General features: G+C 43.3%; 1 protein-coding gene across 1 annotated transcript in view; it reads right to left on the reverse strand.

Annotated features, from left to right (window-relative positions):
• The window catches only part of SKAP1 (src kinase associated phosphoprotein 1), a 382,402-nt gene that overhangs the window by 13,381 nt on the left and 342,584 nt on the right, over nt 1–26,437 (reverse strand). Inside the window, exon 12 of the mRNA XM_027872845.1 lies at nt 5,670–5,781. Coding sequence (XP_027728646.1) covers nt 5,680–5,781 — 102 coding nt within the window. The 3' untranslated portion in view covers nt 5,670–5,679. The remainder of the gene's footprint in view (nt 1–5,669; nt 5,782–26,437) is intronic.

Raw genomic sequence — 26,437 nt, forward strand, 5'->3', positions numbered from 1 at the left:
GATGTGGTTTTTCATAGATAGGTGAGGAAACTGAGGCAAAGAGGGTTAAATGACTTGCCCAGGGTCACACAGTTAGTAAATGTCTGAGGCTGGATTTGAACTCAGGTCTTTTTGGTCTTCCTGACGTCAGGCCTGGCACTTAATCCACTGCACCACCTAGCTGCCCACAACATTCTGGGGACATAAACAAAAATAAAACAATCCCTGCTTTCCAGGAGTTTACATTCTACTTGTGTATTTCCTCCTATAGCATGCTCCTGAAGGACAGGACTTGTTTCATTTTTATTGATTTAAAAAATCTCAGGGATGTAGCTAATTGCCAGGATCAGGACTATGGTAGTATTCCCATTTTTTTTTTAAGTGTGTGAGGCAATTGGGGTTAAATGACTTGCCCCGGGTCACACAACTAGTGAGTATCATGTGTTTCAGGTCACATTTGAACTCAGGTCCTCCTGACTCCAAGGCTGGAGCTCTATCTATTGCGCCACCTAGGTGCCCCAGTATTCTCATTTTCTATTGATCTGACTTGATCTCATGCCTCTCTTTTTAAGTCTAGCCTAATTTCTCTTCAGGGATAGGGCCTAGACCTGGGATTTCATTGGTCTAGGGAAGTTCCAGGTGAGGAAACTCTCTGTGCAAGTCAGCTCCCTCTCTGCAGTCTGTAGCCTTAGAGAGTTGTCTGCCTCGGGCAATGGTGTCATACTCAAATAGAAACAAGAGGCCACTGAACCATACATAAGGGTCCCTGCTGGTCACATGATGACTTAGAAAACCACATACTCACATTATCTATGTCTTATCATAGTTTTATTTATTTTGTTAACTATTTCCCAATTACATTTTGACCTGATTTGGGCAGCTTTTGGGAGTACTGTGGGCTTTGGCCTCCTGTTTCACACCTCTGGCCTAAAGCATCGAGAGATTAAGGGACTTATTTGGGGTCACGCTATCAGCAGATGTCAGAGGAAGGACCTGAACCCCAGCTTTCCTGGCTCCTAAGTCAGTTCTCTATCTTCTCCATGTTTCTTTTTCAGACACAGGTTGATTTTTGTGATGGTGGTGGGGTAAGGAGTAAGGTTGGCTGAAAATTAGTCTGATGGCCACTGTTGAGGGGCTTGACGGCCTCTAAGCAGGGCAGTTTTGTTTTTGTCTACTCGTTTCAGTGTGTAAAAACTTTTGGTCTAATAGGATTCTGTCCTGTGGCTCAGGGCAAAGTCAAAACCCACAGGTTAGGAAAGCAGTTCTCAAAACTTCTTTGTTTCAAGGATGCCTTTGCACTCTTAAAAATTATTGAGGATCTCTCACCCCCAAAATGCCTTTGTTCATGTGGGTTGTCTATCAATATTTGCCATATCAGATACTAAAACATCTTAGTATTATGAAAATAGTTTTGGCTTCTGGGATCCCAAAGGGTCTTTGGGACTCTCAGGGAATCACAATTTGAGAGCCACTGGGTTAGGCTCCTGAAGCTAAGCAGGATGTAGGAAAATCCAAGTCATTTTACTCTTTCTTTTTTCCCTCTTTCACCTAGCTCTACCTCCATCTTCCCTAAGGGTACCTCTAAGAGAAGAAGTTAGAGGATCGTACTGGACTGGGAGTTGCCATCATATAAGGATCAGGGCACCTAGGATAGGGTGCCAGGCCTGGAGGTAGAAAGACTCATCTTCCTGAGTTCAAACCTGACCTCAGACATTATTAGCTGTGTGACCCTGGTCAAGTCACTTAATCCTGTTTGCCTCAGTTTCCTCATCTGTAAAATGAGCTGGAGAAGGAAATGGCATACCACTCCAATATCTTTGCCAAGAAAACCCAAAATAGGGTCATGAAGACTTGGATACAACTGAAAACAAAATTATATAAGGATTAGAGGGTTTAGAACTAGAAAAGACCATCAAGTTCAACCTTATTTTACAGATGAGTTGAGGACCAGAGAGGCAAGTAACTTGCCCAAGGTCACATGGATGGGAGGTAGCATTTGAACCCAGGTCTTTTGACTCCACCGTGTGAAACTAGGGAGCTTGGTATATTTGCTCCTAAAGAAGAAAGTTGCCCTCTTTGGGAGAGAACATCTGTAGGAGGGTAGGTAGGGAGGGAGAGAGTGTTAGACTCTGGAAGGTTCATTTGACTGATAGTAATATGACCTACTCCAGTCTTCATAGTCACTGTAGTTTAATCTGCTTCTATTTCTGGGGAGCTTCAATGACCCTTCTTCCCATCCCACCCCCACCATTTTTATTTCTGAAAGGAGTGGGCCACATTCTGGGGTGAATTGTTAATAGCTGCTGCCACCTAGTGGCTTCTCTCCTCCAGCACTCCATGCACAGAGGGCCCAGCAACACTGCCCCTCTGGCCTCTTAACATTGCCAGGCATAGAATGATAGAAATGGAAGTAACTTTGAAGATCCAGGGTGGGTCTCGGTTTCTCTGTCTCTTCTTCTCCCTTTTCCTCTTTCTGTCCTCCTTCTCCTTCCCTCTCCTAGTATGAGCCCTCTTTCTTCACCACATAAAACTGAGTTTAAACACACGCACACACACACACACACACACATGCATCCCTTCCTTTATTTACCTCATTCCCCCATAGAACAGAGAATCTATTACCAGCCTGAAATCAATACCCCAAGTTTCTGACTTACTCCCTCTTTTTTCTCTCCAAAGTAGGGTGAGCTGGGGGCCTCACCTGCCATGCTCCTTGACGATAACCTTCAACCACCATCCCCAGGGGCTGAACCCAAACAAGCCACTTCAGAGAAAAGACTCCAGTCACCCAACTTCCCCATTTTTCAAAATATAATGTGTGGAGAGGAAGCTATAACTGGGAACGTATCTGCTGGAGGTTTAGGCGTATCAGGCAACAGGAAAGGAGGACACAGAAGACTGATTACCGATAGTCCACAGTTGACTAAAGTGCTCCTTCCCCGAAATTATCTCCAGGGCCATCACTGCCACTGAAACCACCGTTGCTGGCATCGGACACAGTTGCATGGTTGAATAAAGGGGCCTGCTGAAGACCCCTCAGTCAGGAGGCCGTCCCTGTGGAGAGCTGTCCACAGCCACTGCTTCACTTCAGTAAGAGCCAGAAGCCAGAAGAGGGAGAAACCAATAATGAACGAACAAAAGGAAGCTGGTGTTTATGTGGAAGGAGCCATGCCTGGCTTCCACTGGCAGGTTTGCCACTTTCTCTGCCCGTACCTTTACTTCCCTACCCGTGAAAGAATTTCTCTCCTTTGACTGGGAAGGGGGTAAAGGGAAATGGCTGGAGCAGGCACAGTGACATTGCTAGAAAACTAAATCTGACCGTGCTAGAGGTATCTTGTTTAAACATTTGGGTTGTGTCCAACTCTTAGTGACCCCATCTGAGGTTTTCTTGGCAGAGATACTGGAGTGGTTTGCCATTTCCTTCTCTAGCTCATTTTACAGATGAGGAAACTGAGGCAAATAGGGTTAAGTGACTTGTCCAGGGTCACACAGCTCTAAAGTATTTGAGGCCAAATTTGAACTCAGGTCTTCCTGACTCCAGGCCTTGCGCTCTATCTGCTGTGATTTAAAAATCAGATCAACCAGCAACTTAACTTCTCCTTCTCCGTTACAATTCTCTTCCTTTCTTCCTTCTTTCCTCTCTCTGTCTCTGTCTCTCTGCCTCTCTCTTCCTTCCTCCCTCCATCATCTTTCTTGCCCAGCTTGGAAGTGCAGGAGCCCCTCAGGGGCCTGATCAATACTGATTAACTTGTTCTACTTTTCCTAGCCAGTCTGAGGCACCCCCTTCGCTGAAGCTCACTATACTGCTGCTAAACTTAGTGTAAACACTTGATCAACTTTAGCAGAGGCATCTCAGAACTCTTCAATTCAAGCTTCTCCAGCAGCAGGGATTGCAGGCATTCTCCATCAGACCCAGTTCTTTGTTATAATTTAAAGGGAAATGAAGTGAAGTAGAAAGAGCACTAGATTCAGAGTCACAGGACCAAGGTGCAGATCCTGAGTATGCATCTTATTAACTTAGTAGTCTCTCTGGGACTCATTTTCCTCATCTACAAAATAAATGGGTTGCAGATAATCTCTAAGGTTCCTTCTGCCTCTAAATCCAAAATTCAAGATCCTAGGTCGGGAAAGGTGACGCAGTGGATAGAGCACTGGGTCTGGAGTAAGGAAGACCTGAGTTCAAATCTGACCTCAGACACTTTGGAACTGTGTGACCCTGGGCAAGTCACTTAACTCTGTTTGCCTCAGTTTCCTCATCTGTAAAATGAGCTAGAGAAGGAAATGGCAAACCACTCCAGTATCTCTGCTAAGAAAATCCTAAATGGGGTCATGAAGACTCACACATACCTGAACAACAACAACAACAACAGGAAAAGTGGGGCTGTCTGGTAGAAAGATCAATTTTTTTTTTTTGGTTAGGCAATGGGGTTAAGTGACTTGCCCAGGGTCACACAGCTACTGAGTGTCAAGTGTCTGAGGCCAGATTTGAACGCAGGTCCTCCTGTATCCAGGGTCAGTGCTCTATCCACTGCGCCACTTAGCTGCCATAGAAAGATCAATCTTAAAAGTGTTGGGGAGGAGCGAGAGGATAAATTTTGAGGTGAAAATGGGATTGTTTTATTACTGTTTCACTTCCCACTTGTTGCCCCAAAAGGGAAGATTGGAGGGGACACACCCCACTTGAAATCTGGTGACTTAGTATAATTCATACTCATCAAGTCTTGACAAACTTTTGGGTTTGCTGCCATCGAGACTGGTGGACTTCATTCTATTCCAAGGCACAGATAAAGTGTACGTAGATGGTAATAAGGGGTCCCAGGAGAAAGTGTAGCATACCTTTTCAGCCTTGTTTCATATTGCTTCCCTTCATGCCCACTCTTTTCTGGTCAAGCTGGCTGGCTAGCTGATGTGCATAGCTGACATACACATGTCCATACATATCTCCCGTCCCCGTGCCTTTGCACAGGTGGTCTGCCATGTCTGTAGTGTACTCCTTTCTGCCTCATAGAATCCTTCTTGTTCCAAAGATGCCCATCTCAGGTGCCACCTCTATGCAAGACCATGCCTGATCTCCCCAGTAGTTCACATTCTCTCCTTTTTGAAATAACTTTAAATATATTTTCTATCTATTACTTGTATCCATTTGTATCCCTCTAGTAGGAAGCACACTCCTTAATGTCTGGAACTCGTTTTTCCTTTGTTTCCCCATTGTGCCTCGTATAAAGTCTTTACAGGATCTAAGATTTCATTGGTATAGGGAGCTCTCAGTGAGGAATTTCCCCTATCAATGCCCCATCAGCACTTCCCAACTCTCTTTGAGAGATACTTACAGTGCTGAAAGGTTCAGTGAAAACTGTCAGTGGCAGGATCTGAACTCAGGTCTTCTTGCCCTTTCAGACTTGCACTTTATCCACTAGGTATTGCACATAGTAGACTCTCAATAAATGTTTGTTGAATTGAATTTGGTTTGACTAAAAATGACCAAACCAGAAACAAACAAAACAATCCCAAGCTCATCTCTTATGGAGGGTGAATTAATTGGCTAATATTGGCTGATGAAGGAAATATCTTTCTATATGATGTGGTAGGTCATTTTACTGAGAACTCTATTCTTTCTGCAGTGAATGAAAGGAACTAGACCACATATGTCTGCATTCACTGGCAGGAGTTCTCTGGATAAGGCCCCATACCTGGTAGGCTTCATCTTTCTTCCACTTCAAAGGCAGATGTGAGATATTCCTTTGGAACGAGCCCGATGAGGTTGTTCAGTTCTCCTACCCACCAGCCATACATGTTATACTCCTAAAAGAGAGGGAGGGAAGACAGTCACTGCTGGGATCTGGCCATGCTGCTGTCAGCCTCTTACAACACTCACAAGTGAAAACTGAAAGGCGATAGATAAAATAGATAGAGCATTTATTTGTTTACTGTGTGCTAGGCACGGTGCTAAGCTCTGGGGATACAAGTAAAATAGTCCCTGCCCTCAAAGGGCTTACATTCTAGTTGGGGATAACATACAAAGGGGATCTGGAAAAGGGAGAGTGAGCACCTGAGCAGGGGTCTGGTGTGGAGCTGTTCCAGAAGAGACAGTGGAGGCCTGGTTCTGGGCAAGATGAGGCAAACTCTTGCTTTCAGAGTGCAGCATCATCCCAGGGTCAGAGTCCAGAGTTCTGGTGGGAGGGAGATGAGGGTAACGGCTGGAGTTCGGAAGCTATCCAATCGAACCGCCTCATTTTAGGTTAGGGGTTAAATGATTTGCCTTTTGTCGCACATTTAGTAAATGTTGAAAAGTGGGGAAGGGATTTCCAATTCAGGTCTGCCTGATTCAAATCCATTGCTCTTTCAACAACCCCCTGCTTCGTCTTCTAGGTCTATTCCAACTCAAACAACCTGAGCATTTTCAGTATTGTCTCCTTTTACTGCCTACTTTCCTGATCTCTGGGATTACATTTATGCAACGGAAAGCTACCTCTCTACACCTGCTGGGGTTATTGAAGAAGCTCTGAATTATGACCCATCACCAAGGTAATACAAAGGCTACATTCTAGATGAAGGTTTGACATTTTTCTAAAGAGCAGACTTAGTTATATCTCTGGTAGTTTCCCCTGGTGATTGAGTAGGCTTACAGCTCCAAGGTAGGTGGCAGGAAGAGAGCAGCTGGAGCCATCCCTGGAGACAGTCAGTCTTCTCAAATGACTCCTCCAGCACCAGAGAAAAGCACACATTCTGCCAGAGGGGTTGGGCCTGAAAGTGCTGGGAAATATTTTCTTTGTTGTGATCAGAAGCTCTTAAAAGAAAAAAATATACCTGAACTAATGCTTTCTGCCCACCCCCTGCCTCCTTCTCTTCCCTCCACTAAGCCTAAGGTTACCTTGTTTGGAGGTGCAAGGTGATCCCTCTTCTGGGCTTGTCTGTACTGTCTTAACACTTCCTTTCTCCACCTTACTCTATACCAACTTAGTTGTACAAGAGTTAAGGCCTTCTCTACTTGGTTATCTCTGTAATTCTGCTCTGTGCTATCTCCTACCACCTGGTTGTAGCACTCAAGTCCACAGGGCTCTTCATCTCAATACCAGAGGAAGTAAAAACTGTAATCTTAGCCCTTTTACTACCTCATAAGCAGGGGGTTGGAGGCTTAATGGTACGAAGTGGTCTGAGATCTTCCAGATCAAAATGGCTTCACTCTGTGTTACAGATTCAGGATTTACCTGCCAGATACTGTCGCAGATGTGGCATGCCTGCTTTGGGAGTTCAGGCAGGGCCCTAGGCTTATGCTTCATGGCCTCCCCCTTAGATGATGCTGGGTCAGTGGGGATTAGATCTTGGGGAAGCTATTCTCTGTCAATGAAAAGAGGGAGCAAGCAGATGAGGCTCTGAAGGACAGCACAGAGGTGCCCTGCTCCAAGTTAGTGTTGTTTTGCTTGAGGTGAACGCTGGACCCTACTGTTTTCAGATGCAGCAGCATCACCACAGTGGCAATAACTGAAATGAGTGGAAAAAGCCCCCCAGTCCTTGAAAACAAAAAGAAACGTACAGCAAAGCAAGAAGGATAGTACTGAGCCTCAGAGACTACATCCTGCCATCAGAGCCTGGGAACTTAATCTGGGGACCTAGTGGGCCCAGAATCTGCCTGCCTCTTTCAGGTTTTGTCCCTTGGCAGAGTACCAGAAGGGCTATGGGGCTGAGATGTTCAAAGCATGAATGGGGAAAACTAAGCCTTTTCCTTCACCCCTCCCCCCCATGCACTTCTCTAGCCCAGGCAGAACACCACCAGGTATTTTAAAATAATTTCTGCTTTGATGAATTGCTGGGGAGTCCACAATTGCTCATAATCAAAGGGAGAAAAATGCAAATTAGATCCGGCCGAGCACGATCACCACCAAACGTTTATTTCACTGCACAGTGCCAGAAAGAATTAAAACAACATTAAACTCACAGCAATCATGTTTAAGCCCTCGTTTCCAAGTGCCAAATTGCACCACTCTGGATCATACAGATGTTCGTTAATTATGCTAATTTTTATTAAACTATTAAAACGAAGAGAACACTGGCTCAGCCAGGCAGACCCCAGCGCAGAGTGAACTCTGCTCTTGTCTGGAGGTGTTAATTTACTCGAGTTTGGATGAAGTTGCTGATTCTTGTATTTTAGTTTTTGGGTAGCAAGGGAGGACAGGATTCCTGGAATCAATGATCCCACCACAGTCTGAATTTTCCCCATCTGGATATTGGGAAAGATTGGCTCTAAGCTAACATAAGCCCCTTAACCCTTAACAGGGAATGGACCCTCACCCAGACGAAGGGAGTGAGCACCATGTCTCAGCTTTCAAGGCACTATGCACTAGGGCTCGTGTGTTTTAACATATACAGGTAGAGGTAACTTCATGCACACGGGTAGGCGTGTTATCCCAAGGTCTGGCACCTTTATAACTCAGAGATGTCAACCACAAAGGTTCCCAGGTAAGACTACAAGAGTACAAACGTTATTTCCATAGCTGTCCCTGTTTCCGGCCACGCTACATTTTTAGAAGCTTTTATTTTAATGACTCCTCTCACCATAAAAAGCTTTAGGCTCAATTAACCTCTTCCCAGCTCTTCATTCACCCTGTGCCCCTCCTTCTACCCAAATAATGAAAGAACTGGAAAAAGAATGGCTGTTTGGTTCCGGTTATCTCTGGCTGGAGGACAGAGCAGCTTCTGTATGGAAGAGCAACCTGAAATAGACGCAGTCCTCCTCCTTCCTCATCAGCAACCATCAACCGAGTTTATGGGGTACGCGCATTCCCATAAAAGGATTTATGCAGCTAATCTCCATCAACAAGGAAAAAAGGCCCCACCAAACCTGCCATAAAAAAGAACAGCAAATTCTATAAACAAAAAACCAGTATGGCCACCAACAACGGGCGGATCACACAGCTTGAATCTGCCTCAAGTGGTTTCCCTGTCGCTCTTTATAGCTTCAAGACTATCACGGACCTCCTTAGTGCTCCTCCTGTCACAGAGCCCTGAGTCCCTGTATGGTGCTGCAAATACCCTGTCAGTAGGTGTCAGGGGATATCAGGGGAAAAACAGCAGGCGCCCATCATAAGACTTAAAAGAGATTAAATACCCCCACTACGTGATTGCTGCATTTTAATTTCTCTCCTCCCTGCTGGTTCCTATTTGTATAATCTCTTACACTGCTCCCCTGGAGTAGCACAGACATGACCTGGAATGACCACTCTGTCCTGGGATGAGAATTCAATTTCCAGGCTCAGTGAGTCCTGGGCTGTTCCAACAAAAGGCATTTCTCTATCCTCCTTTAGGGTAAGAGGAAAACGAAGCCTCTGTGGTCTTGGAGGCCTGGGCCTATCTCATCAATCCAGCCTAGTCTTGCTTTCTTGGGGCAAAAGGAGAGTTCGGATTCTATGTTTTCAGGCTTGGCTTTCCCAGTGTGATTTGTGGCTTCCACAATGAGTTGCACCTTCCCTGCTGAAGGGACCATTTCTTCCTTGGCATAAGAGACAACTAAGCTGGTTTATTCCGTCTAGACAGGGACTGGAAGGTTGTGTCTTCTGAGGGCTTCATTCCAAACCCACAAGATGGTTTCTGGAATGGGTTATTTGACACTCTCATTGCTCTTGAGGACATTAATGACAAAAACTTCCTTCCTGGAAATTCTCTGTCCTCTCTAACAGGGTTCCCCTAGGCCTCAATGGGACAGAAGTCCCTGAAAATTTCTTATATCTTTCTACTTTTCAACATCCTAAGGTCATTTCCAGCAGGCTTTGTAAACAACATGATTCTACTACAGGAGAATAATTGATCAGTTCTTAACACAGAAAATCAATGACTCATTGATATATGTACAGGAAAGGCTAATCAATCACAGAATTATTGGTTTATGATTGCTTATTCCTCTCATTAGTGGTGGTGTATCATATATTATCATTAAGTGTTTTTTTTTTTTAAACAGAGAATTCTAATTTATAAGCAATGCTGATTCTGTTATTCTGGGGTCAGATTATTATTCTGGGTTGGTCAAGAATTTTCTAACTTTTAAAATCTTGCTTGGCACCAGAGCTATTTTGAAAATTTATTGCCTTCTTAGGATGTCAAAAATTAAATGAAGCCAGGGCTCCATGATAAATACCACCCCCTCCAACTTCTGAGAAAAACAAGGCTGCAAGGCAGAATGACTCACTACAGGCAAACAGGTGCCAATTTCCCGGCACAAGTGGTTTTACGTTGAGTGTTTTCAGAACAAGAGGGGAAATGGTCAGCTGGGTGGTCAGTAAATTAGGGGAAGCTGGAACCTATGAAAGGTTCAGATCTTTGCATTCTGCTATAAACCTCCGGTAGCTCTGGGTTTGCCAGTCAGCCTCACTCCTTGTCTTGGGTTCTTGACAATCGTTTTCTTCTCTCTCATTATGCAGAATTTTGGTCTAATAAATCATAATAAAATAAATTATTAACATTGCTCTGTTGAACCATTATTTATTTGTTGTTGCCGGGAACTTGCTAAACATAATTCTGTAAACTGGTGGTGGATGGTTCTGATGTGCCAAAATATGGTAAGTGGCCTGTTGGTCGAGTTCAGTCATGGGGCAGACAGGTGGAGGTAGGTATCTAATAGCATTGGCACAAAGGCATACAGCAGTGCCGGGTTGGGCAAGTAATGTGTGGGTCTGAATATGTACTTATAAGGAAAGAAGAATATTTCCAGGGCTTAAAGGGAGAGGAGATCAGCCTCCTGAGTCTAGAGTTTCGGGTACTGAACAAGTGTTGGGGATGTGAGGTCCATAGGAAAACTAAGGCGTCTGAAAGGTCAAACTGGATGTTTATAGAGTAGGGTGCATGACACATGGTGCGTTTTCACGTGTGTGCATCCCAAAGAGAGGAAAACATAGGGCAGTGAAGTTAAAAGTCCAGGCTGGGCATACATAGATACATCAGGGAAGGGAAAGGGAAGCGGACATTCCAGTTGGACCTCGAGAAGAAGGTTGGGAGAACTGAGAAGAGAGGTGAACACATGGCTAACCAGGAGGGCCAGGCAGAAAGCACGGCATTCAGGAACAATAGAGAATGTACCCATTCGGTCGGAGCCGACAGGATTGCCATGCCATGTGAGACTGCCGTATTAATATGTATTCCATCAACGAAGCAGCTCCCAGCTTTCCGCGGCTCTGTTTTGTTCTGACCGCAGTACCAGCCTCAGGCACCACAACACAATTTGGAAACAATGTGACGGAAATGTTTAATCTGCTCGGCCCATCTGTGCTGCGTATTTCTCCAGATCTCCCTGAGAGAGGCGCCTCGAATCTCCACTTTGCCTTTAATATTCTCCTAAATCACCTCCCGACTGCACTTCAAGGGCTATTGCTACAATATCACAGGTTCAACTAAAGTGCAATGAAAGGGGGGGGCAGAGGCTGGGATATTTTTTATTTTAAAATAATTTCAGAAGATTGGCTTTTCCGGTAACACTCTCCCACCCCCCTTTTTTTTAAAGAACGTGGAAAAAAAAGTTATTCTACTGTTGCTGTAAGGTTATTGAGGCTGTTTGGTGCAAAATAGGACAGGATGGAGTGGGATCGTTCTCTGAAGAATTATTTTTATTAATCTTGATTCTCTCAATTGGAGATGGGGGACAGGAGGGAAGCTCATTTTCTCATTTCCCTCTCCCGTGTACCTTGGGCATGTGGTGCTTGCATCTGGGGTTTGTGCCTGTCGGCTCTGCAGTCTTTGGCAGCCTGGGCCAACAGGCCTTACCCAGCTCTAAGTCAATCACCTTGCCTTGGGCAGGTGCCCTTGTTCACTACCAGGTCACTGTGCCTTGATTTAGGAAAGGACAGGGCCCCGCTACTCCAATTTTAGATCAAACTGTTTTTCTTTCCCCCTTTAGGAAGTGTTTTTTTTTTAGTGGTTTCACTCTCTGATTTTGCTTCTTTGCCACAAAAAATCTTCCCAGGAATGGTGATGGGGAGGGCGGAGTATCAGAACCCAAGGTGGGTATTGGGGGGAGAGGGAGAGGAAACATGTTAAGTCACCCCCATTTCTGAATAGAGACAAATGGAAGAGGGTTGAGGCAGGGCCCAGGAAATTAGGATTCCTTTTGCTCTGCGAATTAAAGAAATGAATAATTTAATCCTTAAGATTGTTCTGGCGAAGGAAAGCCAACGTCCCAGTTGCGAAGCCCTACAGCCTGTCGGTGTGTTACATCATCTGCACACATCGGCGTTTCCATGGCAACCCCTTATAGCTTCATTTCCTGAATCCCTCTAGGGGGTGTCACAGCCAGATCCACCTGCTTTTCACCCTACCCTCAGTGGGGTCATGGCGAGGTCGCCAGAATAAATGAACGTGGGTACTAATGATGTGTTTACTGGCTGTTTATGCTCTGTGTGTGTCAGGGGCACTCACATTTAGAGAGCTCATTATGGCTGCAATTAGAATGCACCATCGCTAGATATTTAACTCCTTTTTCTTTTAAATTAGCATTTTAATAACATTCTTTGAGCAGAGAAACAAAATGACCATTTTTCACGGACAAACTTCTAGCTGTAGGTGCAACTTTAATGGTAAAGTTGTTGGAAAGGGAAGGGAGAAGGTGGGGGGATAAGGCCATTCTTACCACCTTACCCTCTTCTTTTACTGAAAGGATATTTTTATTATTTGCTTTCTAACACACTCGATTTCCTAAATTTGTTTGGAATCCAATTATTATTATTATTTTTTATGCAGCTGAAAGTCTGGTGCTCTTGTTGGATGGACATTTGCAGCTACTGAAGTTAACTTGTCATGTTGCCCGCTAAAGGGAACCAGACAATGGCAAGAGTGTGTGAGGTTTTGCCTAGTTCAGAGATGCTCTCTGTAAGATGGAACAATGATTAGATGATCTACTATTATCAAAATATCTCTCTACAGTAACCCCAAGGGCTGCTTCCTTTAAAAAGGTCACTGCAATTATTTTCTCTTTCTGTTTCATAATTCTCCAGATTGTCTTTTACGACTGTATAAAATGACAAGACCCTTGTAATTATATAGGAGGCAAAGGAGAAAGAAGGATGAAAAATAATAATATCAGTAATAACACTTGGCACTTAAAAATGGGAAGATCTTTGGTGCATCTTGAGATAGAAGAGGGGGAACCAGCAAAGAAGCTGTGAAGAAACCCATTCACTCCCTCACCCCTTCCAAATGTTCTATTAGATTTCAGTAAAGTAGGAAGATGCTTAATTTTAGGGATTCGGCCTTAGCACCTCTTCTGGAGCATCTGCTTGTTTACAGACACTGTTGGTCGAAAGTACAGTGAAAAATAACAATTTGAATGTTTCGATTATCTTTCCCAGTCTGTTCCATTTTCATTATTTATTTCCTATAAATCGGGACCTTGCTGAACATAATTCTGCCGACAAGGAGGTGGATGGGACAGCCAACGTGAACGGGGAGATAGATAGTGGGTGCGTGTAAGATAGATGCTATGCGTTTATGAAAAGGAACAGTATGTCTGCTCCTGAACATCCACAAAGTCGGGCAGGCAAGCGTGTAAACTATAAAGGGTATTTATAGGTGGAAAAAAAAACAGGTACAAGGGAGACAGTGTGGGAACAAGTGTACACACACACACACACACACACACACACACACACACACACACACACACAGAAAAGGTTTGTCCCTCTGGCTTTTCTGGAATCCATGTCCAAGTTCCACCAAAGAGGTGCCATTCTTAGACTGGACTCTGTGTCAGCTTTCAAATCTTTCCATGACAACAGACATAGGGACATTTCACAGCCAGAAGACTTGGGAGGTCAATAGTTGAAAATGCAAAGAATTTGAGACCCACAGCGAAGAAGGATTTTCATAGAGGCTAGAATGATCCCACTGAACAGTCTTTCCTCAAAGGAAGAAACTGTAAAAGACTGTAGCCCAAAATGAAGCATTTGTTTAAAAAAGAAAGAAAGAAAATTCAGGTTTAAAATGTTTATTCTTCTGTATCAGCTCAGTTGCACCTTAGAATCTGTCATTTCATAAATAAAATACGGATGGCATAGACATAATTTGGTGATAGCTACCCCAGGACATATCGAGATACACTTCTGTTATTTTAATTAAATACTGCATTATGGTTTGTGACAACCACGGAGCTACAGCGTAAATGAATTTGGAATTAAAGTGTTACTTAGGCATCCAGTAATTTTTGTTTCATTTCTCAGTTTTACAAAGCAAATAGCTATAAAATCAAGATGTTTGTTCGTTTACAGATGGAGCGGTAGGTTTCTCTCTCTCTCTCTCTCTCTCTCTCTCTCTCTCTCTACTTGTACAAAAAGAAGACATTGCTTTGAGGACTGCTCTCCAACAATCCTGGCTTATGAGCCACATCACAAAGAAAAATACCTCCCCTTGACTGTAATGTGAAATGCTGAATATTAATTGCTGATGTTACTGTTATCTTCCTAGCCGGGTTCTGTCTTTTAACAATTATTCTGATGGGAGGCAGTATTAGGCAGCCAGAAGATTTTCCTCCTTTGTTTAACAGTTAGTCAGCCTATTTAATTTAATTTAAAAAAAAATCGTAAAGTTCACAGGGATTTCTGGAAGTTTTTTTTGTTATTTGGAACTCCTGCTGCCTTTGCTGTGGAAGGGAGAAGGTTTAGGAGAGAGAAACCGCTGCATTTGTGCGTTAAAAAGATTTGTTGTAAATTCCTGCAGCTAAAAAAATAATAAAATGTGTTTTTCATTCCAGTAATATTAATGTCTCCTTAATGAAACTAGAGAGGACATTTCAGTTTGGGAATAATCAATTGGTTGGTTTAAATGTCATTTCACCAGCAAATCAGGAGAAAGGTTCTGAATATTCTCATATATCAGGTACAGATATTCTCACAACATTTTATTCTGCAGCAGGATTGTTATATATTTGATTTGGGGAAGCAACTGAGTTTTAAAAAAATCTCTCACATTTCAAAATAAAAGTTTCAAATGCAAGTTTTCTGAAACTATTTTCTCTCCTGGCCAAGTCTGAAAATCAACATAATCTTTTAAAATTGCATCTCTGATACTGTTTATTTTGGTGGTCTGCTCATTCCCATTTTCTGTTGAACTAATTGTCCTAAATCCTTTATTAACTATAAGCAATGTGAAAGTTGTTGCCCCCAACTGTGGATTATCTGGCTTATAAACTGCATTAATATTTTTCTAGTTTGGTCAAAGGACTGAATTTGTCTACTGCCATGAATATTAAAATGAAACAAGGCAACCCTACAGGTTTGGGGAATCTGATTTTAAGAAAACCATTACACGGAAACAAAGCTTTCACCACCAATTTTAAATAGAGAATCTCACTGAAATGTCATCCAACCTTTTTGGCAGATTAGTGAGGAGTTTATTACTAAATCTCTGTCTAATAAACGTGGAGTTGACTCTAGAGAAGCTGCTTGTTATAATACTGGCTGCAGAAAATGGAGGGAACGTCACCGTTAAAGACACAAATTTTCCCCGTAATATATTCGAATGGAAACCTCCGAATCCAATACTACATGGGCATATCTAATAAATTCACAATATTTCAGCCTCAACAGCCTTCACCGGTTAGTTTTAAAGATTTATGTGGTAAAAAATTACTCAGTGATGAATATAGTTTATTCTGTGCCGTATTGGAGGTATAAGGAATTAAACTACCGTCTTTAACAGTGAATTTATTATTACCTCTGTCAAAAGACGAAGCCTTTAACAGCATTTGTTATAAATTCACTGCAAAATAAATGGCAGGATTTTTTTTTTCATGCTGGAGTTTGCAAAGCAATGGGTGGTTCTGAGCATTAACCCAACCCCGAGATGGTTTAGATGGTTCTAGGTAAACACTTTTTGCAAGAGTCCTGTGGTTCATTATCTGGTCTGGAGGGAGATGTGTTACATTTCCACCTGACTGAAGGGCTAGTAGAGCAGGGAGAGAAGCTAAGGGTCCTGCCCTGAGCAGGGGTTTGCAGGAGGGGGGCCTAGGGTGGGAAAAGCCAGTTTCACTCTCTCTCTTTGGGAAAATTTTTTTTTTTATAATAAATGGCTAGTGTAGAGAGGATAGATCTGATGGGCAATTGTGCTTCCTATTAGCAGGTTTACACACACACACCCCTTTGTCCTCTCTTGGAATGGGTGTCCCCTCATTTATAAAAATTACCTGGAAGGAATGAGGCTGCCAGGGTTTGTTCTAGACGATTGGTTCCTGTCTGGGGGAAAGGAATGGCCTCTACTGAATTTGACCGGTGTATGACCGTTGCCTTCCAGCTGACCCCAAACCCCATTCCCATCTTCCTAACTCTATAGAGGTTATTAATGAGAGCAAACACCACCATCATCATCGTCATCATCTTCTCCGTCATCACAGCACAAGACCGAACTGCTTGTTAACATGCAATGGGGTGTTGGGGATGGGCTTCCTGCTTCCCTCCTGGACCACCATAAATAAGGACAGACATTTCCAGATAATATCCATTCCCCCTTAAACCCCCCTCCCCCTTTGGTGAGGTCAGAGGTGGATAATAGCTATTTGATAAGCATTGATCAGTTTCATCATGCCATTCAGGCCTACTGAGCCCCTCGTCCACATCCCCCTACTCACCCCCACATGGCCCTGCAAGAGTGCTTCCCCTCCCCCACTCCACCCAGGCAAACTGAAGGGATCTGTTCCTGAGGAAGACTTAAATGGACACTAGATGTCACCAAACACCTCCTTTCTCTGGAAGACCAGAAATTATACATACATACACACACACACACATATATATATGTGCATATATATCTATCTATATGTATGTATATACACATATTTTTTCCTTCATTTAAAGCAACTGGGACAATTAACATTTGTTTTTATGGGGGTGGCTGTCATATCCAACTACACACACTTAAAATGGGAAGTGTTACTGTACTCCAATAATTCTTACAGCATACTTTTGGAGAGGGGAAGGGAAGGGTTGACATTTGAAAAAGTAGCCTTTGGAAGGGGCGAGTGGAGAACCCTGGACTTTGAGATCCTCTGACGACTGAGACCATGTTTTGTTCACATATCCCAGCCATGCTGCGAGCACTGGCCTTGCTGCATCAGAGATCAAACAGCAGGGTGGGGGTAGAGGGTCAGAATCCCATGTGAGTTTAAGTAGCTGGGGGAGCTCTTAGAGGCTAAGTGCCACCTTGGGCAACAGCATGAATTGAGTCCCTTCTAAGCCAGACTGGGCCTTCTGGGCAGGCTCATGTCAATCTAACAGCACCTTAGGATGAATGCTACACTGGAACCCGGCTTCAGGGCTCCTGGCAGCAAAGAAAGCAATGATCAGGCCTGAAACATTCCAAGTTCTGAAGATGTTCTCCTGTTACTGATTAGGCCAGTTAAGTTTGAGCTGTGCGTAGCACACCTCTTCTGCGAATTTGTAGATGTCTAACTTGTTGCTCTAAGGCAGCACACACTAGAAAAGGACAGGTAAGACAGGGTTATAATCCTTCCCTGTTCCTGAGCTAATGCCCATTGATTGTACAGGCAACTGAAACCCTGGGGGGAAAAGCCATTCTATACCCCAAAGATCCAACTTAGAGCACTTTTGCATAAGATGGGGGAAAGAAGGAGAGGTGTGAGAGGAGAGAGGGGAAAGAGAGAGAGAGAGAGAAAGAGAGACAATGAGACAGAGAGCTGTTTTTCTACTCCTTTTTTCCCCTTTAAAGAGGCACATCTATCTGTTTAGCAGCTCATGTTATCATTGTAAATTACTTTCTGCCACAGGAGGCTTATTTTCATAATGGGCATTTATTTATTTAAGAATAGGTGTGAGTTATTTGGCGTGTAAGGAACATACACTTTTATTATCTAGAAAAAAAGCTCTGAAGCCTTCTTGTGAAGGCCATGGAGCTGAGAGATAGACAGACACACAGACAGACAGACAGATATAGACAGGTAGACGGGCAGAGCCAAGAGTGTTCATGCCCTGGAAACTGGGACCAATGATTTCTTTCATCCCACTCTAGGTTCCATGCTTCCTTTCCCCACAATTGAAGGGGGAATGATGTTCATTGCCCATAGCAATATTGGTCTGCATAAAGTCACTGAGGTCTTCAGAGGGAACAGGAAGCGACAGTATCATACAGAGGGTGATTCAGCACCTGCCCTGTTATGCCCAGTGCCCAAGCTGGATGGATTTGGGGAGTACACCTGTTGTTGAACTCCCTCCAAGTACTGATGGCCACTAACCCCCAAATCACTTTTCCCCGCTGTTGATGCTTGGAATGTCAGACAGGACTGATTGGCAGCCGGCGTGTGCTTCAAACACAGCAGATGGATTTTTATATTAGCTCCTATTTCATGTTCAGGCAGAGCAACCGCCCGCCACACTAAAACTGCAGCCTCGACGCTGCCGAGTTTGCTTCTGTGAGATTAATTCTGTGAAATTAATTGGGACAAGATTGAAAAGGAAATTAAAATGCAGCTGAGTGAACAGGCCTTTCAAACACCTTTTTCCTGCTCTATTCAAACTTGAATTCTGCGGTGGTCGCGGGCATCTTGCAAAGTAATTTATGAGAGGCAGGCTCTCAGGAGCAATCGGATACGTGTGAGAAAGCCCGCGCTAGCGCCCACAATCTGGAGCCACTGAAGGGAGTTAAAATCCCACCATGGCACTGAGCTGCATTTCTACGTTGAGCAGGGGGACGTGGGTATGTGGGGTTGGGAGGGGGGAAGAGAAAACTAATTTACTTCATCAAGAAGGGTTTAAAACCTTTGAAACCTGAGCCCCCCAAAGGAAGGGACAAAATGATCATCCACTGGGTACTTGCCAGAGTGGTCTGCTTTGTTACCCACTTTTCCCTTCAATATATTTTAAAACCCTCAAAGTAGAAGCCAGGGAATTAAGTGGAAATGCAGCTACCTGGTACCTGAGAATATGATTATTTGGTGGGGGAGGGGGAGGGGAGCAGCAGATGCTTTTTTCGATGATTGTGATATTGACAATACTAGCTCCGGACACCAACATATTTCTTCAGCTTGCCTTATGTTCAAGAAGTCCCCTGGCTGTCTCCATTACCCGTTGCATGGGAATAGAGGTAGCCAATGACAATTCTCTTGGAATAAGGAACAGTAGACTCCCAAGGAGATCTTTTGTCTATGTTGTATCTCCCTATTTGAGTGGAGCTCTTTTGTGTTTTTGGAGCAAAGAGATGAGGTTTTTAGAGGGTAACTCAGAACAGTTCTGGTGAGATAATCCCTCTTCCACTGGTTCTTTTTTGTTCCCTAGGAGCAAAGTTTAAAGACTTTTTTGTTACTTCTCTGTATACATGCTGTTTACTCCGGTAGAATTAGAAGTACCTTCAAAGCAGTGACTATTTTGTTTTTGTCTTTGTGTGCACATACATATATATATATATATATGGATGTATATACATATATGCACATCTACACACATATGTATATATTTATTCTAAAATTGTTACAAAGGAATATATAAGTATATATTGTAAAGATAGATAATAAATATGTGAATGAAAAAGATGGGCTAGTCACATGGTGAGAATGAGGCATAACTGATGACTAGCCTTTGTATTCTATTAGTATCTTTTGAATATCAAGAGAGAGAGCAAAGAAGGCTCCTGGCATCTTGGGTGGACCCCTACTGCCCCCCATGTTGCCCCCACTGTACAGGAGGATGTGGACTGGAGTTGCATAGATTGGGCAGGCATGGATGGGTTGTGATCTGTATCCCATACAAATAACACTTACATTGATAGGACCACAGACCCTTGGTGGTATTGGAGTATATCCTCAGTGTCCTAGCAAAGTGTCTTGTCCACACTAGGTACTTAATAAATGTTTGCTGAATTATCATAGGCTTATAGAATCATAAGCTAGGGGCAGTTAGGAGGCACCATAGTGCACAGAGTTCCAGGCCTGGAGTCAGGAAGACTCATCTTCCTGAGTTCAAATCTGATCTCAGACACTTCCTAGATGTTTGATCTTGGGCAAGTCACTTAACCCTATTTGCCTCAGTTTCCTCATCTGAAAAATGAGCTGCAGAAGGAAATGGCAAACCATTCCAGTATCTTTGCCAAGAAAACCCCACATGGGGTCACAAAGAGTCAGATACGACTGAAAATGACTGAACAACAACAACAACAATATAGAATCACAGATTTAGAGCTGAAAGGGATCTTAGAAGCCATCAAGTAGTACTTTGTTATTACAGATAAGGAAACTGAGACACAGTGAGGCAAAAGTGACTTACCCAGGGTAACATACCTAGAGAATATCTGAGCTAGGACTTAACTCAGGTCTTCCTGAATTAAGTTTTAATGACATCAGGCTCAGGAACTATGTCTTCTCCTTGTGGATAGAGCTTGCAGAGAGCTTCTCTCTCAAGAGATTTTTGTAAGGATAAATGGTTCTCTTTCTGGGTTCATTTCTATTTGGACATAAATAAACCTCTTGTAGTCCCCTTCAATTCTAGTGTTTCTATATGGGACTCAAGACTGAAGGAAACTCAGACAGTTGGTGGAGAAACAGTAGGGTGCAGTAGGAATTCAAGAATGAAGCTCCTTATCCCTTTTCCCATCAACCCAGGGCTGTCTCCCTTCTCATTACCCCACTCTGAAGAAGGACCTTTCTTTCAGCAGAGGGAGCGGGGGAGAAAAGGGAGGAAGGACGTGCACTTACGAGTACTGAATACCATAGTTGCCTGTTGGCTGATTTTGATATGTGTCTTGGATTAGCAGAGAAACCCAAACATGGCACCACTCTGTAGGAGTAAGCTACTCTCTAGCCTCAGTCTAATCAAGCTTGTTGCCTTGTTAGCTTGAGGTGACAGCATGATTCCCTCTATCAGATCTGTGCTCTGAAAGGAAATGGCTTTTCATCAAATCCCTGGCCTGTCTCTTCCTTGGTTGACAAGGGTCCCACTTATCCCCAGATAAAAAGCCTTAGAGAAACTAAGCCAGAACTTCTTAGCTTTCATTTTCTTGGCTTTGCTTTCTTCTCCTCTAGTCAATACTGAATGAACTGAGCCCACTATGGACTTAGGTCACAACCCAGGCCCCTTAAATGTAGATGTTCCAGAGGCAGACAGAGCTCTTAAGTATTGCTGGTACCTGGATCCAATTAAAGAAAATAAGTCAAAAGTGAATTAGGAAACACTTAGGACTATCTATATGTACATATGAATATACACATGTATGTATGTAAACATGCATACCTATACATCTATATATACAGATGGGTCAAATATATACTATATGTGTGTTTGTATACATATATATAAATGTGTATGTGTGTATAAGTGTGTGTGTGTGTGTGTGTGTCCATGTATACACACATCCTAACTGTGTGACCCTAGGCAACTCATTTAACTTCTTAGTGGTTTAGTTAGTGCTCTAAAATGATAAGTTACAGAGAAGGGCAATCTATTTGCATTGGTAGAGGAAGTGCCCTTGAGTAAGAAGAGTTCTCTATACTAATGAAATCACAAGGCCAGTCCTTATCCCTATCTCTCTGTGTGTGTGAATGAGCAATGGGGTGACTGGTCAATGAGGTTCTTAAAGCATTTGTAACGTCTATGTGGAGGCTCACCAACTCTCCATGTGCATACTGTGAATGTTTAGAGCGGAAAGTGCACCCCCAGTACAGGGGAAATGTTTTTGTACTTGGTCCTTGCCAAACCTCAGTGAATATTCCTTTGTAAAAGAAAATGTTAATTGGTTAATACTGGGGAGATGTTAACTGGCTGATTGACTTTGGGTGAACATGCTGGATAGTGGCTCATGAGCAATAGCATCAGAAACCTCAATTCTTCACACTTACCCCTAAAACTCTGAGGGAAGAAGTATTGTCCTCTGGGGACCCATCCACCATTGTGAGAGGGAGTCTTAGACTACAAGTCTGTGCTGAATATATATGTATACACATACACACACACACACACACACACACGGAGAAACTTCAAGAGAGAAAGAGAGAGAGAAAGAGAGAGAGAGAGAGAGAGAGAGAGAGAGAGAGAGAGAGAGAGAGAGAGAGAGAGAATAACCATTGGACAGGTTGACTAAGACTGGTTATCCAAATTAACTTTCTTTCTATTTACCTAGCATGGTTCAGATGTGGGTTTTCTAGAAGACAGGGGAATGGACTAGATGACCTTTTAAGGTGTTCACCAGCCTGAGGACTAATAAATTCAAGGCATATAAATGAATGAAAACCCAGTCTTACATACTCTTTAGATTACCAAGTACTTAAGTGGAATGGAGTTGACAAGAGAGACCCTCTTCTCTAGCTTATGACTTATTCCTCCCTTTGTAGACAGTTAGGTATTGGAAATATTGGAAGCAAAGGCATCTGGTGTGTTGTTAGGGGAAGAAACTTTCCTGTTGCCCCTGAATCTGATAGAACTGCTATATTTTAGCAGAATGGAAGTAGAAGGCCTAATAAGATGTTTCAATAGACATGAATTCTGATCTATCTGCTTCTAAGAATGGGGATGGGGAAGAGGAAAGGAAAACAGAAGTGGGGAGAGTTCTCTATGTTCTTTGGGATCCCCTGGAAATACAATAGTCTTGACAGATGCAGTCAGCTCTATGTAATAGGACAGGTCACTGCACAGCTCCTTTAAACAGGAAGAGAGGGAACCCCAGTGAGAAGCCATTAACAAAGGCAAAAGATGGGCAAAACAAACAGAATAATCAAGACAGAGAGAGGAGGCCAGCAGACAATCTGGCTCTGTTCTCCCCCCTCCTGCTACAGGCACCTCCAGACAATGTAAACAGTTAATTTATTCACCTGCGGGCTCTGGGCAAACAGGGGCCTGGTCACACCTGAGTGGATAACTCGATTACCCCTGTAATGCCAGTACGGTAATGTACACAAATTCTATTACACGGCAAACCTTGCTTTCGGGCATTTGAAATACCAATCAGGTCAACGTCCACTCCCCTCTTTGCTTCCAATTTATTCCTGGAGGCTCAGAACTGCACAGAAATGTCAAGAGAATGGAGCGAGTCCAGATTCCAGGCCAGAGTTGGGGTGAAAATGCTGGAGGACAGGGTGTGATCTCACTTGGTACATTCTGAGTCATGGGCGCTCCCTTTTAGGGTGAGGCCTGAATACAATCCTAGAGTCCAGAGGAGTTATGTGAGCTACTATAAGGCAACATATTTGGTTCTGTCTGGGGGCAGGAGTACCAGAGAGCATGGTGGAAGATAAGGTTTCTTTTTTCAAGTGTCTTATAGGTTATTACAAACTAGACAGAAAAAAAGATAGAATGTGAAATGTAGTTTAGTAACACTCCTTGTGATCAGTTAAAATTCAAGGAACTTTTTTTTTTTGTTAGAGAAAATGTACTCTGTAGAGTACCACACTTATATGTATTCGGGAATATGTTCCTAACAGTACTAACCCTATAAAGAGCAAAGAAGGTATCTATATTTATAGCAATGATTTGTTCCACATACAGAGGGACCCTCTATCTTGGTCTTGTCTCCACAGCATGTTGGACTTGGAGTCAAGAAGATCTGAATTCCAATCTTGCCTCAGGCTCTTAGTAGCTTTGTACAAGTCATTTAATCTGTGCCTCAATTTCCTTATCTGAAAAATGGGAATAAGAGCACCTCCTTCCCTCCCAAGGTTGTTGTGAGGATCAAATGAGATAACATAGATATTTGCAAACTTTAAAGTGCTATCTAAATGTTAGATATTATTACTATTATTATTATTAGATATGAATAAATGCTAGCTATTATAATAATGTACCTACTACATGTTAAGTATTATGCTGGGTGCTGAGCATGCAAAAACAAAAATGACACAGCTCTTGCCTCCCAGGATTTATATTCTGCTGGGGAAACAACATCCATCCATCTATCCATCCATCTATCTACCTATCTATCTATCTATCTATCTATCATCTCTCTATCTAAGACTATATTAAAAATGTACAAAATGACTACAAATTAGTCTTGGGGCTAAGGCACCAGTAGCTGGGGGGATCAAGTGAGCCTCCTACTATAGGAGGTAGAGTCAGCTGAGTGATCACTGAAGAAAACCAGGAATTCTGTGAGATGGAGGCAGTGCATTCCAGGCATGAAGGCCAGCCTCTACAAAGGCTTGGAGACAGGAGAGAGGGTGTTGTGTGTGAGGAACAGCAAGAAGGGCAACTGGGGGGACTGCAGCATTTGTGAAGAAGAATTTATAGTCCTGGAAGGGTTGACTGGGGTCAGGCTTGTGTTTAAGTATCCCCAGGGCTTAGTGCAGTGCCTAGAACACAGTAGGTAGTTAATAAATGCTTAAGTACTGAAACACTTGTTGATTGATCAAAAGTCAAAGTGGGAGTTGGGGGGGGTAAGGAATGGGGGTGTGGGAGGAGTGTATTAAATCCCAGAGACAATAGAGAGCCGGTGAATCTCTGTATGTAAGGGAGTAACATAGACCTTCACCTTGATGAAATCACTTTGGCAGTTGTATGGAGAATCGACTGAAAAGGGGACAGACTTGAGCAGGACGACAGACCAATTAGGAGGTTACTGCAATAGTCCAGGAGAGAAGAGAGGAGAGCCTGAATTGGGGTGATGGTCATGTGATTATTGTTGTTGTCCAGTTATGTCTGACTCTTTGTGACCCCATTTGGGGTTCTCTTGGCAAAGATACTAGAGTGGTTTGCCATTTCCTTCTCCAGCTCATTTTTACAGATGAGGAAACTGAGGCAAACAGGGTGAAGTGACTTGCTCAGGATCACACACACAGCTTAGGAAATGTCTGAGGCAGGATTTGAACTCAAGTCTTCCTGATTCCAGAGCTGGCACTTTATCCACTGAGCCAACAACTGCCTTTTGGCAAAATTGGAGTCACCCTCCACTCCTTACTTTCCTCCATCCTACATATTCAATCAGTTGCCAAGTCATGTTAATCACAATATCTTTGCCAAGAGAACCCCAAACGGGGTCACAAAGAGTTGCACATGATTCAACAGCCGCCGCCACCAACTATTTTGCATACCTGGGTACCTGAAAGAATGGTCATGCCCTTGACAGCAACAGGAAAGTCTGGAAAAGGGGAGGGTTTTGGGGAAAAGATAATGAATACTGTTTTAGACGTGTGGAGTTAGAGATGCCTACAGGACATCCAGTTTGAAATGTCTAATAGGCAGCTGCTGATAAAGCTATTGATCCTACCCTCTCCATTACTCTCTTTTCTCTTTCTCCAAACAGTAGGACATGAACTATGAGTGTTTTTCCTAACAGCCAAGATTCCCTTGTTCAGGCCCCACTGTGACCAATGCACTTTTGCAAGATGGTTATCCAGGGCTGGTAGGGATTGTTGGTGGTTGTGGAAGAGTAAAAGTAGCTGACTCATATGGGAAATTGAACCCATTATCCTAACTTCATTAGTACTGAATTCTAACCAGTTGAACTAACCAGTTTTCACTCAAACCCTAACACAGTCAGTCAACTAACATTTATTAATTTCTTACTATGTGCAAGACAATGTGCTAAGCACTGGAGATAGAAAGAAAAGCAAAAGACAGGCCCTGCTCTCAAGGAATTCACAGTCTAATGGGGAGACAACGTACACTCAACTGTACAAATGAGATACAGGATAAATTGTAGATATTCTCAGAGGGAAGGCATGAGATAGGATGCCAGCTGGGATTTAAAGGAAGCCAGGGAAGCTAGGAGGTAGAGCTGTGCAGGGATGGTATTTCAGATATGCAGAACAGCCCATGAAAATTCCCCATCTGGAGATGAAGTATTTTGTTCGAGCAACAGCCAGGAAGCCAGTGTGTCACTGGGGTGAAGAGTATGAGCTGGGCAGATTAGGGTGTAAGGAGATCGGAAAGGTAAAAGCGGCCAGGTTGTGAAGGGCTTTGAAAGCCAAACAGAAGGTTTCATATTTGACCCTAAAGGTGATGGGGAGTCGCTGGAGTTTATTGAATAGGAGGAGTAAAATGGTCAGATCTATCCTTTAGGAAGACTAATTTGACAGCTGAACTGAAGATGGACAGGAGTGGGGAGAGACTTGAAGCAGGCAGACTGATCAGCCAGCTACTGCGCTAGTCCAGGTGTCAGATGATGAGGGCTTGTACCAGGGTGGTGGCAGTATTAGAAAAAAGAAGGGGGCATATTCGAGAGATGTTGCAAAGGTGAAGTCAATAGGCCTTGGGAACAGATTGGATATGAGTGGGGTAAAAGACAGTGAGGTTGTGAGAATGGGTGCTTGGAAGGATAGTGGTACCCTTGAAAGGAACAGGGAAGTTCAGAAGGGGAAAAATCTGGGGGGAGGGGGAGATAATGAGTTCAGTTTTGGATATATTGAATTTAAGATGTCTGTAGGACATCCAGTTTGGGATGTCTAATAGGTGGTTGGAGGTGTGACTCTGGAGGTACAGATAGAGGTTAGGATTAGATAAGTAGATCTGAAAATTAGCATAAAGATGATCATTGAATCCATGGAAGGTGATGAGATCAC

This window comes from Vombatus ursinus, unplaced genomic scaffold, assembly GCF_900497805.2.
Source record: "Vombatus ursinus unplaced genomic scaffold, bare-nosed wombat genome assembly UNPS02014801.1, whole genome shotgun sequence".
NCBI lineage: Eukaryota > Metazoa > Chordata > Mammalia > Diprotodontia > Vombatidae > Vombatus > Vombatus ursinus.